This window comes from Macaca mulatta, chromosome 14 (assembly GCF_049350105.2).
Source record: "Macaca mulatta isolate MMU2019108-1 chromosome 14, T2T-MMU8v2.0, whole genome shotgun sequence".
Classification (NCBI taxonomy): domain Eukaryota; kingdom Metazoa; phylum Chordata; class Mammalia; order Primates; family Cercopithecidae; genus Macaca; species Macaca mulatta.
The window spans coordinates 55063289-55078089 of NC_133419.1; the positions used below are offsets into that span (position 1 = coordinate 55063289).

The 14801-nt window shown below is 47.8% G+C and overlaps 1 protein-coding gene across 18 annotated transcripts in view; it reads right to left on the minus strand.

The window, feature by feature from the left end:
* Nucleotides 1-9698, minus strand: part of AMPD3 (adenosine monophosphate deaminase 3) — a 58234-nt gene extending 48536 nt beyond the window's left edge. For 3 of the 18 annotated variants that reach the window (XR_013404016.1, XM_077963406.1, XM_015114879.3), the window contains exon 1: nt 8961-9188. Coding sequence is in view for 4 of the 18 variants with exons in the window: in XM_015114876.3 (XP_014970362.3) it covers nt 8368-8389 (22 nt within the window). In the remaining 14 variants the exon portion in view is untranslated. Of the gene's footprint in view, nt 1-3626; nt 4026-4603; nt 5022-8146; nt 8336-8367 lie in introns of those variants that run through there. The other 15 variants (XR_013404015.1, XM_077963408.1, XM_077963403.1 and 12 more) reach the window with 14 other exon arrangements.
* Between the last annotated feature and the right edge of the window lie 5103 nt (nt 9699-14801).

A 14801-nucleotide genomic window follows, 5' to 3' on the forward strand; every position in this document is an offset into this window, starting at 1 on the left:
ATACTCTGCAAAGAACTTCATACTTAATAACTCAGTTAATCTTATTATTCCCACTTGACAGATGAGAAAATGAAGGCATAGAGAGCTAACACACCCAGGGTCACACTTTTAATAAGTTAGCAGAGGTTTGTGCTGTTCTCAGCCTTTCTTCCTCATCCCTTTCCTCTCCGATCCTCAGCTCAGGGATCTGAACCCAGGCACCTGGTTCCCACCTCTGTGCCCTCACCCACCATGCTGTGCTGCTTCTCTTTGTCCATGTACATGTCCAGGCAGGGGCTCCTCACAGTCCCTAGCATAACACTCGTGGAATGGATTAATACTGCACACTTTTCGACAAGCCACCCTCGCTGGAAGCAGCTCTGGAAGAGGAGTTTGCCATCTACCTATGACCACAGTTTCTTTAAGGTTGATTTAAAGAGAGAAGTGGTTTTGTGGACCAGACAGACAAGGATGAAGGTGAGACAGATCTCCGCTGCCGTCTGGCAGGGAGAAGTGCAACTACAGGGGAGAGGAACATACTAGGCCATCTTGGGGCATTCTCCGGCCTCACAATGTTCTCATCTGTGAGATAAAGGGATTGAGCTAAGTGGTCTCTAAGGCCCTCTCAGCTCTAAGTGGCATAATTCTAGGTACCAGAGAGATTTCCGGTGCCTGAGGAGGGCTTGCTGCTCTGAGTCTGAGTGGCTTGTGGGACTAAGTCATGACACAGACAGGAAGGAGGAAAGCAGGCTAGTAACAGGCAATCAGAGCGAGGTCTGTGGCTCCCTTAACTCTGAGACCCAAGGACCTGCCACTCCCTGATGAGGGGAGTGGGAGGGAGCTGGTGGGGAAGAACCTCTCAGCACACAACTGTCTGGGGAGCAGACACCAAGACAGTGAGGCCTGGCCTCTGCAAAGAGGAAGAGGAACAGAGCTGACTGTGGAGATTTTCATGTCTTGATAGCAGAGAGTGGGGAAGCTGGAGGCCATCAAAGGAGGTGACAGGGGAGAGAAAGTCTGTAACAGCACAAAGAACCAGACCCACGAGGCTCCATCAGGCTGAAATGAAGCTGGATCCTCACCTCTCCCTCTTATGCCAAGGCCACAAGTCAAGAGCATTGTCCCAAAACCTCACATTGCATCTCAGAAGACGACATCCAACAGGCCCAGGCAAAAGGCCGCAAATGCCATAAAGCACCACACGATTTGACTAAGCAACTCCACTTCTAGAAATTTCTTTTAAAAAAAGAATCCTAGGAATGAAAAGCACAAGGATATTTACCTGCATTCTTTACATAAATAGCTTTAAAATGCCCAAATTAGAGCATACTCACTTGAAAAAGATGTTAAGTAATGAGAATTATAATTATGAGGATGGTGCAATCACATTAAAAAAACATAAAAATACAGTAAATGAAAAAATTAATACATAGAACTGTACCCATACTTTATTTATAGTGATAGGAAAATGCATCCCTTTATGGGCAAGACCTGCAAGAGATTCACGCACTCAAAATGACCAGGTGGCAGGGCTGCCTGTGTGCGAGAGGATATTTTATTTTCACGATGAGTGCTATTATAATGCCATTTTTAACAAACACAAAGAGAATAGAAAGAAAATAAGTAGACTTAAGACTCTATGAAATGAGAGAAAAATAGGAAAGCAAATCAAACTTCTTTTTCTGGCAGGTTTTGGCAATTAGGGCTCCCTCCTTAATTGCCAAAGGGAGGGAGGGAGCATCACCATACCTGGCTAATTTTTTTTTTTTTTTTTAGAGATGAGGTTTTGCCATGTTGTCCAGGCAATTTGGGAGGCCAAGGAGGAAGGATCACCTGAGGCCAGGAGTTTGAGATCAGCCTAACCCACACTATTGAGAGACCAGGCCAAAGAGAGTTTAACCATTGAGACCTATCTCTGCATTAGCTCCTACCATGGACAGAAGCCGTCCTCCACCACCAGCACCTTCCTACCTCCTCCATGACCTCAGACACACACAGGCCTGACTCAGACACCCCCAATCAGGTTCCCTTGGCAATGGGTATTTGGAGGGGGAAGCAAGTCCTTGATGTCTGAGGGCTCTTATGCCAGATCTTGCCATGTTTGTTCACGACGCATTTATCTATTATTTATTTATTTAGAGACAGGGTCTCTGTTGCCCAGGCTGGAGTGCAGTGGCATAATCCCAGCTTACTGCAGCCTGGACCTCATGGGCTCAGGTGATTCTCCCGCCTCAGCCTCCTGAGTAGCTGGGACCACAGGCACACACCACCCCGCCCGGCTAATTTTTGTATTTTTAGTAGAGATGGGGTTTTACCACGTTGGCCAGACTGGTCTTGAACTTCTGGTCTCAAGTGATCTGCCCGCCTTGGCCTCCCAAAGGTCTAGGATTATAGGTGGGAGCCATCACATCGGCGCACAAAGCATTTCTAGCTTGCTCCAATCAACTAAATATACTTTTCAGGACACAGCTTTCTATAAAAGATCTTCCTTTCTCTTTAGCTTAAATCAACCTTTCCCGAACTGGATGCCATAAGAAATTGATACCTGTTGCTAGTAAAACAGGTCCTGTAGTCAGTTATTGGGAGATGCTGCATTCCACAGCCCCTCAACTCACATTCACAAGGCTCATTAAAAATCAAGGATCAGAGAGTAGTATTACCATACAGAACGCTTTTTGTTTTACGGAACCCTTTTTGTTTTACAGAACCCGTAAAAGTCTTCTGCAGAACTACGACCAGTGTCTTAAATAGTTGGTAGATAATTCATTCCAAGGCCGGGCACAGTGGCTCATGCCTATAATCCAAGCAATTTGGGAGGCCGAAGAGGATCGCTTGAGGCCAGGAGTTCGAGATCAGCCTGGGCAACATGTTGGAACCTCGTCTCTACAAAAAGTAGAAAAGAAAAAAATAGCCAGGTGTGGTGGTACGCACCTGTAGTCTCAGCTATTTGGAAGGCTGAGTTGGGAGGACTGCTCGAGCCCTGGAGGTGGAGGCTGCAGTGAACCATGATGGCACCGCTGTACTCCAGCCTGGGTGACAGAGCAAGACCTTTTCTCAAAAAAGCAAAACAAAGCAAAAAACAACGGCAACAACAACAGAAGAATTAATTCCATATCTTAGCATGGACCAAGTAATCCCCTTGGGGTGCTGCAGGCCTTAGCAGCTGCCCACATATCTGCTGCCTTCTGGATGTCCTTGGCAGATAGGTACCACCTGCCAACCTGTCCCTCCAGAGTATCTCTCCTCTCAGACCCTCCAGACACCTGCCAGGCCAGGCATGACAAGGAAAGCCCACTCTGCAGATGCCAAGCAGAGCTTCAGCTCCAGCTGCCTGTTCGCGCCTGGCTTCCAACCATTTGTCAGCTAAAGCCAGCAGGCTTGGGAGGCTCAGCTGTGAATTTACCAGCATCAGTCAGCCAGTGATACAGCTTATCTCACTGTTACATGAAACACGTTCTGATGAACTTGAAGAAGAGTCCCAAAGTTAGAAAGTTCTAAAACACTGCCAGTTTCAACAAACAGTAACTTTTCATGGTGCCACACTCCCTCCAGAAAGGAAACCCAGTGCCACTGAAATTCCCTCCTTATACAAAGGAAGCTGGTTGCTACTCTTGCCAGACTCCCCTCGCAGAAGCCCCGACACAGACCTGAGCCTGGCTCCATGACTGGTCCTGAAGATGCCACTCAAGCGATGCACCCGGGCCAGGTGCTGCCTGCCGCCCAGGAGGCTCAGCTGAGTCAGTGCGTGCGTGCGTGCAGCTGGCTAGGTCCTGTCTGCCGGCTGGAGTGGGAGGTCTCTGTTTTGCATATCTGTGAGCAGCAGTGAGCCAGAGCAGGAAAAGCCTGGGCTGGAAATTCTTTCGTGAAAATGGAATATGAGTGGAAAATTTCCAAGACTCCTGAAGTCCCCAGGTAATGCCAGTTATCTAAGGCAAAATGGCTGTGGTATCCCAAATGTAGTGTTCTGGCCCTCTTCACAGCCCTCATAAGAAGAAACTAAAGCGGCGGCTTCCTCATTACAACAGTAAACTCAGCCGTCCTGCCCAGCTGCAGGAGATAAGCCACAGCCTCCCTCTAACGCCCGGCCTCCTCCTGAAAGCTGAGTAGCAACGAGCGATATAATCACCTTTGCTGCTTCCATTCTGAACGTGCTTCAGGCCTTGCCAGACAACTGGGTCCATTTTATCAAGGGGATTTGTCTCAGGTACAGCCCGCCTTGCCTCTTCTCAGAAAGCCCCCCCCAAAAGCAACCCTCCCGAGGGCACCCCAGAACTGGCAGGGGGAGCTTCATTCCCAGGTGCTAATACAATTTTCTCCATCCCCTCCTCCTCTGGAAGGGAAAGACCATGAACTGCTTCCACCTTTCCCAGGAAAGCACTGCAGGGAGACTCAGGGAGCGGGAACTGCCTCAGCAGAGAGGCAGACAGCAGACAGGGGCAGGCTAGGATGAAAAGCTGACAGCCCCATCCCACTCCTTCCTTTCTTCCCAGAAAGAAGCCCACATCACAGGTGACTGCGAAGCCTGACAAGCTTTACCAGAACCCCCACCCCCATCCACACACACAGAAAAGGAGTACACCCCAACTGACCCACCGGAACCCACCCCAAACCCTCCCCTGCTTACAGCTGCTCACGGCTCCCACATGGGCCTCCAGCTCGGAGTGCTGGCTGGACTCTGCCACTCCTCCTAGAGAAGGTGGAGCCTGCCTCAAGTGACCCACAGGAGTAGTCCTCTAAAACCAAGCAGGGTTAATTAAAATGGCATCACAGGGTGCAAAGCTCTGATCTTCATCTGCCCTTTAGAAGAGTGAGAAGGCTCAGAACAGACACACAGCCTCCCAGTGACTTAGGCAAATCGCGTGGGTCTGGGAAATAACCATGAGCAAAATGGCTATTTCTGTGGTGCTGTTGAAATCCTGGGGAGAAGAGCCCAGGAAGGATGGGTCAGTTGTTTACCAGGAGGCTAGCTGTAACCCTGACTTAGGCCTGAGTCACCTCTGCATGTCCAATCGTGAGGCTGTGTCTTACTGAGCTCACATCATAATTCCTTGGTGCACAGAGCAGTATTACAGGGTTGACACATGATCCTCGGGCTGCTGCTGGGCTTTAGCTACCCAGAGATTATGACCCACCTGTCCTCACAGCTGTTTCATAAACAGTGCAATCAGCAGGCTACAAGCAACCTAGAGGGAAGGTAATGTTTATTCATTAAACAATTAAATGAACTTACAGTATGAGAAAAAAATTCAAGCCCTTAGTACTATTCTGCCAGAAGGAGGAGGGGCAGATGATTTTTTTCTGCTCGTGTTTTGGGGAAGGGGGAGGTAGAGTGAGGACTGCAATGGAAGGATTCCAGCCCAAGGATTTAAGTCCAACACGTTCAGGGAATTTTATTCTGCACCTTTAACCAGATCCCAACTAGCCTTAGTCTAAACAAGCATTTTTCAAAGTGCAGTCTGCAGAACATGAAAGGTCAGAAGACTTCGAAAATACTGCATCCCGTAGTCCCTTATGGGTATTCATGCACAATTTCTACTAGCAGATTCAACACCTGAGAATTTCTGCAGTAAAGAAAGCTGCTTAACGTTGTTTAACCCGACCCACTTATTTGACCATCCTAGAACTGCTATCATAGGAAAGAAACACCTATTAATATCTTGTGGCATGGGCTTTGGGAAACACCCTCCACCTTGAGTCTTCATTTTCCAACTTAGAGAAAGCTGCCTTCCTGGAGCCCAGTTTACAGGTATGAGACCCATTGCATCAGGTTCAGACAGAAACCAGCAGCAGCTCCACTAAGATGACACAGGTTGTAACAATGGCCAAGGGTCCTGCTGAAGCCAAGAGGAGGGAAGACTCTCCAGAACATGAGCAGTTTAGAAGAAAAATACAGTTCTGTCCCAGAAGAGCAAGCTCTTCTCAGGACCTCGCAATTCCACCTTGAGCGTAACTTGTTGCTGCTCCTTGCAGCCACGATGTCTCCGTGGACTGAAGACCACTGATCCCAAGCTAAAGCCTTGTTTCCATTTCGAACAAACATCAAGACAATTTATGATAACCAGACACAGGGCCTGCTTCTCCTGCCCAAGAGACTAGATTGCATCCCCTTTTATCACTTAAGCACCCCTTACAAACTCTAAAAGACAGAAGAGGATGGAATCAAATCGTGTCTCATCAAGAAAGATAATGGCCGGGCATGGTGGCTCATGCATGTAATCCCAGCACTTTGGGAGGCCGAGGCAAGGGGATCACGAGGTCAGGAGATTGAGACCATCCTGGCCAACATGGGGAAACCCCATCTCTACTAAAAACACAAAAATTAGCCCGGTGTGGCAGTGGGTGCCTATAATCCCAGCTACTTGGGAAGCTGAGGCAGGAGAATCGCTTGAACCCAGGCGGTGGAGGTTGCAGTGAGCTGAGATTGTGCCACTGCACTCCAGCCTGGGTGACAGAGTGAGACGCCATCTCAAACAAATAAACTCCAGCTAGACTCCCTGCATTTGAATCCTGTTCCACCACTTAGTTGCATGACCTTGGGCAAGTTAAATAACTTTTCTGTGGCTCAGTTTTATTCCCTATAAAGTGGGGATAATAAAAAGCCAATCTCATAGGTTACCATGACAACAAGCATACGTAAAGTGTTTAGACTGGTACCTGGCATAGAGTATGTGTTTTATAAGCATTATCTGCCAGCATCATTGTCATTATCATTATATCAGATACGAGAGAGTATAACTAGGAAAATGAACATGAAGTTTTATCTAGACACTGAATCCTTTTATTCAACCTTATTTATTGAGCACCACCATGTGCCTGGCACTCTCCATTTCTATTACCTGGGTGCAGGAAGAAGGAAAACATATTTAAATGTGAAGCCAGATCAGCAGAAGGAACATCCTTCTCCCCTATGAATGGTACTTCTCAGTGACTATACACAGCCAGGACTCCAGCATGAGCTCATCTTCCCATGCCCCAGTCAGTTCCTTACAAATCAAAAGCCCAAAGCAATTGTCTGTTGTCCTAGATATGCAACCAGCATACAGAAGAACTAAGAGATTATTATATCTGGTGGAAGAATCATGGAGGCCAATGGGCAGCTTTAGGGGAGAAAGGGTATCTCCCTGTTAACCTGAAGGCTACATATTATCTGCCCATGACATTTTCAACACCTGAGGCAGATTTTGAGGTCATTTGAAGAGTGATCCAGTCAGTGTAGAGGCAAAAAACTAAAAAATAAAAAATAAAAAAAAGCCTTATCTCTCAAAGAGCTTCTCGACCTAGCTGAGAGCTAGGAGAACCTTAGAAGACTGAGGCTGAGCTAAGGATGGGGCTGAGAGGTGAAAGAGTCTCCCAGCCACCACCTATGCAAGAGTCATCATTCCTAGAGAGGGCAGTCCCATACCATCATCTTCAGAGCAAGCCAGGCCCCATGGAGCTGCAGCCAGGCCAGGTCAACTACCCCCAGACCTGCTGTCAACAGTCCCAGAGGTGTGAAGTGACAGAGGCTCTGTCTGCCTGGCTCAACGGCTCCACTAACACTCGGCCTTAATGCTGCACAGCCAAGGAAAGAATTTCTCCTCTGCAGGTTCCAGCTGCAGGCAGCTTTTCCATGACGATGGCCAAATGTTGGTCACCACATCCAGAGGAAAGCCAGCAAGGGCTCAAGACCATGCTAAAATCCCTCCTTGTTCTGCCTGCTTTGGCCCCGCTCCTTTTTTGATGTGTCAACATCAAGCTTTCAGCCACATACAGTTTGAGGAAATGATACTCTAGTTAGCAAGCCTCTCCTATTCCAAGGCCTCTCAAAACTCTCCCCAACGACCTCTGCCAGCCTAGACCAGCCATTAGCAGCTCTGCTGGCAAAGCAGCTACCAGAAGATCAAGGGCAGAAAGCAGACTGCCAGAGCCCAAGGCTGTACACCTCCCTTGCCAGGAGACAGCCAAAGAGGTAAGGATGAAGGTCTCAAATGACCTCATCACCCTATCATCCAGTCTATCCTCCGCCTCCAGGTAGAAGTCCACCTCAGCTGTCCACATCCAGCCAGCCCTCAAGCACCTAGAAACTTGTCCAGGCGCTTAAGGGGCGGCAAGTCCCAGGTCCCTTTATTTCTCTAAACCTTGCGATTCCATTCTAGGCCGCCAGGGAATCGGGATGCTGCCGGCTCACCTGAGGCTGCTGGGGCTCGGGCCACCGCAGAGGCAGGGGCAGGGACAGGGACAGGAATAGGGGACAGGGCAAAGGATGAGACCGGGGTCGGCGCCACCGCCTCTGCGAGCAGGGAAGGCGGAAGCCGCGGTTCAGACCCCAGGGTGCTGCCGATTCCCGCCTGGGCCGCAGGGTCCGCGGGGCTGGCCCAAGGTCAGCCGCGCAGCCGCGCGCGCACTCACCCGGTTCTGAAGACAGGGCCATGCCGCGGGCCGAAGGGGACGGCCGCAGGGCTGGAGCAAAGGGGATGCGCTGGGCACGACGGAGCGGGGCTGCTGGGCACTGACGCCAGCTAGGGCCGGGGCCGGACCAGGCCGCGCCCCGCAGCAGGCGCGGGGGCCGGGCGTTCAGAGGGTGCAGCGCTGCGGATCCCCGGCCGGGCGGGCCCCGCGGGAGCCGGGAGGGCCGCCTCCGCAGGGAGGAAGCCGGCCGGCCGCGTGCAGCCCCCGTCGGTGCCCTACCTGGGCGCGGAGCAGAGCAGAGAGAGCCGAGGGGCTACCTGAAGCGCCCGGGCCGCGCGGCCAACGGGAAACTTGAGAGCAGCAGGGGCGCGGCGGCCGCCAGGGCCCTTGGCCGGAAGCACCCGCCGTCTCCTGGGCTCCGCCGGGCCGCGCCGCAGCCCGGGGCAGATGCCAGCCGGGCTCCCAGACCTCAACTGCGCTGGGCTCCCACACAGCTCCCCGTGCCGCCCGGGCTTACCCGACGTCCTCCCCTCCCCACACAACTTTTCCCGGGGCGAGACTCTGGGGGTCTCGGCCCCACACAGGTGACTTACTCCCTGTAGCTGCAGCAACCCGCAAGCATCGGTTTCTTCCAGGCGTTCTTCTGGTCACTTAGACACACACACACACACACACACACACACACACACGCACACGCACACGCTCCCTCTCCAACCCTCCGCGCTCTGCCTTCACCCGCCCCTCAAAGTCTGAATGACCTCCTAGTTGCCAAAGCCACTGGGTGCCGTGCAGCCTCCCTCGCTCACCTCTTCCTGGCATCTGAGCCTGCTGACCACGTTTTCCTTCCTGAAACTCTTGGAGTGCAGTTTCCAGAGTTGGCACCCGCGGCCCCCACCTCCGAATTTTTCACATACCTGGGTACCTACAGCTTCTCCGCCTCCGCGGTCTGGCTTTTCTTTGTGGTCCCACCCCAGGGTCCCACTGTGCCAGCCCCCTCTCCCACTCCGAGGCCCACTCTGGGCATCTCAGCCACTCCCATGGTTTTAACAGCCTCCTGCCTGATGATGACTCTTGAACTTCATCTCCAGTCCAGAATGCCCCCGAGCTGCTGAAGATGGTGAATCTAACTGTCTAGGGAACATCTCTAGCGCTTCCTAGCCTCGAGGAAGCTGTCCAGACCCAAACTCCTAATTGCTTCCCAGGAAAACGCCAGAGCCTGCTTCTGTGTTTCCAATCTTAGTCCAATCGGCTTCTGTGTTTCCAGTCGGCACCACCGCGGGGCCACAGTTGGGAGCCATTGTTGACTCGGTCTCCCTTTCCTCTGTCACCAAGTAAGTCACCAAGCTCGGAGAGGAAACTTCATTAGTGAGCCCCCACTGTGTGTCCTCACTGTGTCAACCACTTTCACAGAGTTGTCTCATGTAAGCACCAAGTTTTATTCTTTCTACCCCATAGTCTGATTAGTCTGGTATTCACAATTCATGTATTCATAAACGTTTTGCACATAAGACTGCATTAATGAGTTACATATTATAAAGAACACTAAAAACATTAAAGGTTGTGGTAAAGATGAAACAATTTTAAATTACTTCATTTTTATGAATGGTACGATATACCTTTTTCCTTTCACTTTGAAGTTATTAGCAATAATCTGTTTAGTGAGAGTAACATGCTTAAAAATGATTTAAATAAATCTTAGTTTAATACTTTATGAGACCAGAAAGTGTGCTTGTAAGTTCAGTTAATGGTAGTACTTGGTCCTAATGGCTATTCTTTAAATTAAATATATATATATATATACACACATATATATATATATATATATATATATATATCTCACAAGGATTAAATAAGATTAAATAGGCCTGAATGGAGAACTGTATCTTTGCACTTATTAAATCAAAATTCTTACTGTTTAAATTTGATCTATCAATTTTGCAAATGTGAAAACTCTTCTTTGTCCATGAAAACAACATTCTCAATGTGTTTTCCTCAGCTGTTATTGCAAATCGTTTTAACAAATGGGACTTTTAAAACACTTGAAATTCTGCATTTGGAATATTGTAAAATGGATTTAGAAGTATGCTTCTACATTTTGCAGATTGTGACTGTGAGAGTATAGGTGACACTGGGGCATGCTTCATTTTGGCATTAAAATCACATGATAACAGAAACAGTTCCAAATGTCAATTTTCAAAGTGCCTTCCCTGTAACACAATTCTTCTAAAGCACATTTGTTATGTCAGTTCATTGCTGAAATATCACGTTTACCCAAAAGGGCACTGTGTGTATGTGTGTGTATATATGTGTGTGTGTGTGTGTGTGTGTTTCTTTCTGCTATGCATCACACTTGTGACAATCGCAGGCCAGCACATCGGAGGTCAGCAAATTTGGAGCACTTGTTCTTTGTTAAAGAAACTCATCTTTAAATTCACAACGTTCAAGTTGTTTGCCTTGAGATAATCAGTAAACCTTTGAATCGTAAGAAAGATTTTTAGTCTCATTCCACGTCTCAATACAAGGTGCTATAAAGATTCTGCTATATTTTAATTTTTAATTAACCATATTATTGACATCCTATAGTATTTTGTGCTCTTCTTGCTTCAACTTCTTGTTGTACTTTGTAAATGAATAATGTAATTGCTGAATTTCACATGTAGTCCCCATGGACCAGAACACGAACCACCCCCCAGTTTTGGAGGAGAGATTGGTGGTGCTGCTACTGCTTGGAGTTGGATGAGGGTGACAGCGGCAGTGAGAGATGGAGGGGGTGAGGGATAGAGGAGGTGGTTGTACTGGCAGAAGACTAGTTAGGTGGTATTCATGTTGAACTGAGGCAATGGAAGGGTTACATTAAATCAATAGTCTTCAAAGTAGAATGTGTAGAATGATCCACTGAAATGTAAAAGAAAAATTTAGCCGGGCGCGGTGGCTCAAGCCTGTAATCCCAGCACTTTGGGAGGCTGAGGCGGGTGGATCACGAGGTCAGGAGATCGAGACCATACTGGCTAACACAGTGAAACCCCGTCTCTACTAAAAATACAAAACATTAGCCGGGCGAGGTGGCGGCGCCTGTAGTCCCAGCTACTCGGGAGGCTGAGGCAGGAGAATGGCGGGAACCCGGGAGGCAGAGCTTGCAGTGAGCCGAGATCGCGCCACTGCACTCCAGCCTGGGTGACAGAGCAACACTCCGTCTCAAAAAAAAAAAAAAAGAAAAATTTAAACTTTTATTTCTACTTATTTTTTAGTCTAAAAATAGAAAAAAACAATTAACATTCACCAATGTTAACTACATGGAACTCTTATTCAACTCATGCGTCAGGTGACCATGCCATGTGTCATATCAGAGGCATAGTCAGGGACGAGAGGAGGTTGTGCAACATGGGGGACAGAGAATGGTACCATGACACCCTTGCCTTCAAAGTCTATTACTAGGCCTTATGAACTATTTGTATCCTGGACAGTAGATAGACAGATTATGTTATCTGGTTTTCACTAAACTCTTCTCACAAAAGAGACAAGTGGTAGAACAAAACATTTACATGTCTTGCTGAGTTTATAGCATTTACATGTCTTGCTGGTCATACAAAACATGAACCACCCCTCACTTTGTATTCCAGAGAGGGCAGCCACTCCCTCAGTGGTTTACTTTTACCCATAAAACCACAGCATGTTTTACTAAGTTGTTCGCTGTTGTGAACATATCTATCTTTCCTTTAGTAGGTCACAAAAATATTTCTTTATGCATGTCATTATCAAAAAGCATAGCAAAGACTCAAGGTGAAACATGTTAGCAACTTGCATCCAACCATATAGCCAACCTCCACAACACACCATGTGTTCTAAAACCTATTCTTCAAACTTAAAGTCTGTGTGTCTTCCAACAGAATACATTTTTATGTATTGCCATCTTCTCTCTGTATTAACTCAGTCACTTTAACCACAGCAAATGCCACAGCTGTTTTTTCCAGTGATATTGACTGATATTTTGTCTTTTACTGTTAAGTAAGAAGCCTCAAAAGAGATTTCTGAGCATTTTTATGCACTCAGTAATAGTTCACAAAAGCACGCAACTAAGTATTCAGGCGCAGTGAAGTGTGACTACACTCCCAGCTATTTGGGAGGCTGAGGCAGAACCTAGGAGTTCAAGTCCAGCCTGGGCAAATGACATATTTAAAATAATTTTTTTTGAGACAGAGTCTCGCTCTGTCACCCAGGCTGGAGTGCAGTGGCGTGATCTCAGCTCACTGCAATCTCCGCTTCCTGGGTTCAAGTGAGTCTCCTGCCTCAGCCTCCCAAGTAGCTGAGATTACAGGCATGTGCCACTATGCCCGGCTAATTTTTTTTGTATTTTTAGGAGGGACAGAGTTTCACCATGTTGGCCAGGCTGGTCTCCAACTCCTGACCTCACGTGATCTGCCCACCTCCGCCTCCCAAAGTGCTGGGATTATAGGCATAAGCCACCACGCCTGGCCAAAAAATAATTTTTTTAAAGTACACAACTAAGTATTGCATGACTTGGAATATCCCTGAAAAAAAAATTGTAGAGGTTTGTCTTCTTGCCCTGAGTTTAGAGCATTTACATGTCTTGCTGATCATGATGTCATATTTATATTATTATTAGCTAATACCTCAAGGGCCAATATATGGTGGTGTAAATCCATATTTCAAGTAGTCTTTTTTATAAAGGTGAACTTCTTAATTGTCAGAGCTGACTACTACTGAGCTGACTAATCACAATGGATATCATATTAGTAGTACGAAATTGTCAGCTTTGCCATTTTCTGAGTTTGCTTTTGCTTGCATTATTCATATTATTTTCAGTCTATGGGTTCCTTTGAGGAACGTCTTCAAACCACGTGTCTCTTTTGTGAGAAGAGTTTAGTGAAAACCAGATAATATGTCTATCCACTGCCCAGGACGCAAATAGTTCTTAAGAACTAGCAATACATTTTGAAGGCAGCTGGGCTGGGGAGGGTGCCATGGTCCCCTTCTCCATCCCCCATGTTGTAGAACCTCCTCTCTTCCCTGACTTGCCTCTGATATGATGCATGACATGGACACCTGATGCATGAGTTGAGTGAGGGTAAAATGTATAGTAGTAAACATTGGTGAAGGTTAATTTTTTATTTTTAGACTAAAAAATAAGTAAAAATAAAAGTTTTAGTTTTTCTTTTACATTTTAATGGATCATTTTACACCTCCTGTGAAGACCACTGATTTACTGTAACCCTTCCATTGCCTCAGTTCAACATGAATACCACCTAACTAGTCTGCCAATACGACCACCTCCCCGACCCCTCACCCCCTCCAGCTCTCACTCCCACTGTCACCCTCACCTCACCCCAAGGAGTACCACCAGTCTCTCCTCCAGCTTCACACCAGGGACAGACATTCTGTGCCATCGGCTCCTCTCCTCCAATCGGCTTGATGCTCCACTCATTCAGACCTTTGAACACCTAGGAAAGCACTTGGACCAGAGCTTCAGGTTACCTCCAACAATACTCTGACTTCTAATGTACTGGGGGATGCATTTTTGGAAGCCAATATCCGTCTGGGGTCTCTGTTCGCATGCCCTGACTTATGCTCCCTTCTGAATAATGGTTGCACAATGCACACATATATACAAGATGGGCATGGCAGCCTCCGAAAACCCAGTTTCTCTATCACCTTTACAGTGTTCTCTGCTACAGAGGTCTAAATCTCCCCCCAGGAGGCAACAAGAGAAGGACTCTGCTTCTGAGAGTGCTTAGCAAAGCCTCATCAGATATAGCCAGTTTTCAAACCAAAGTGCCCTGGGGCCTTCTGCTAATTGAGTGGACAGAAATCATGGCATATGGCCTGACCCTAGGATAGAAATAGGTCACCACTATCTTGTTTCCATGTTTGTGTATCTTTCATAGTCTCCAAAATGCCACCAGCAGCCTCAACATTACATTATTCTGGTGAGATTCTGCAGCTGAACATCCATAGGTGAGAGTCACAGCTTCAAACAGAATTTCCCAAGCTCGCTGCCCTCAATCTGCTTCAACTCTTTTGCCTTATCATCTGAAATTCAGACTTCAAATTCTAGCCTGACCATAGCTGTCTAAAATTTTTGGAAGCAGGGAGAGGGAGGTGAGTAGAGTGGAACTCAGGTGAGGCTATGACCTCTGTCTCCCAGAGATGCAGTCTTCCCGATTGCCGCCCACCTGCCCACCACACACACTTTCCCCTTAGGCCATACTCTTTCCCAAGAGTGCTCCCTGACTGTAGTTTCCAGTTTTCCTAGTCTCAAGCTACCTTCCTCCCGGTGCCTTGTTCAGAACTGCTCACCCAACCATTCAATGGGCAATAGGGTCAAAAGCTGAATCTGAAGTGAGGGTCTGTAGACTTCCTGTCCCATGGTGTTTTCTTCCCAGTTGAATGTCAGACTCCAGGGGCTGGCCACCATC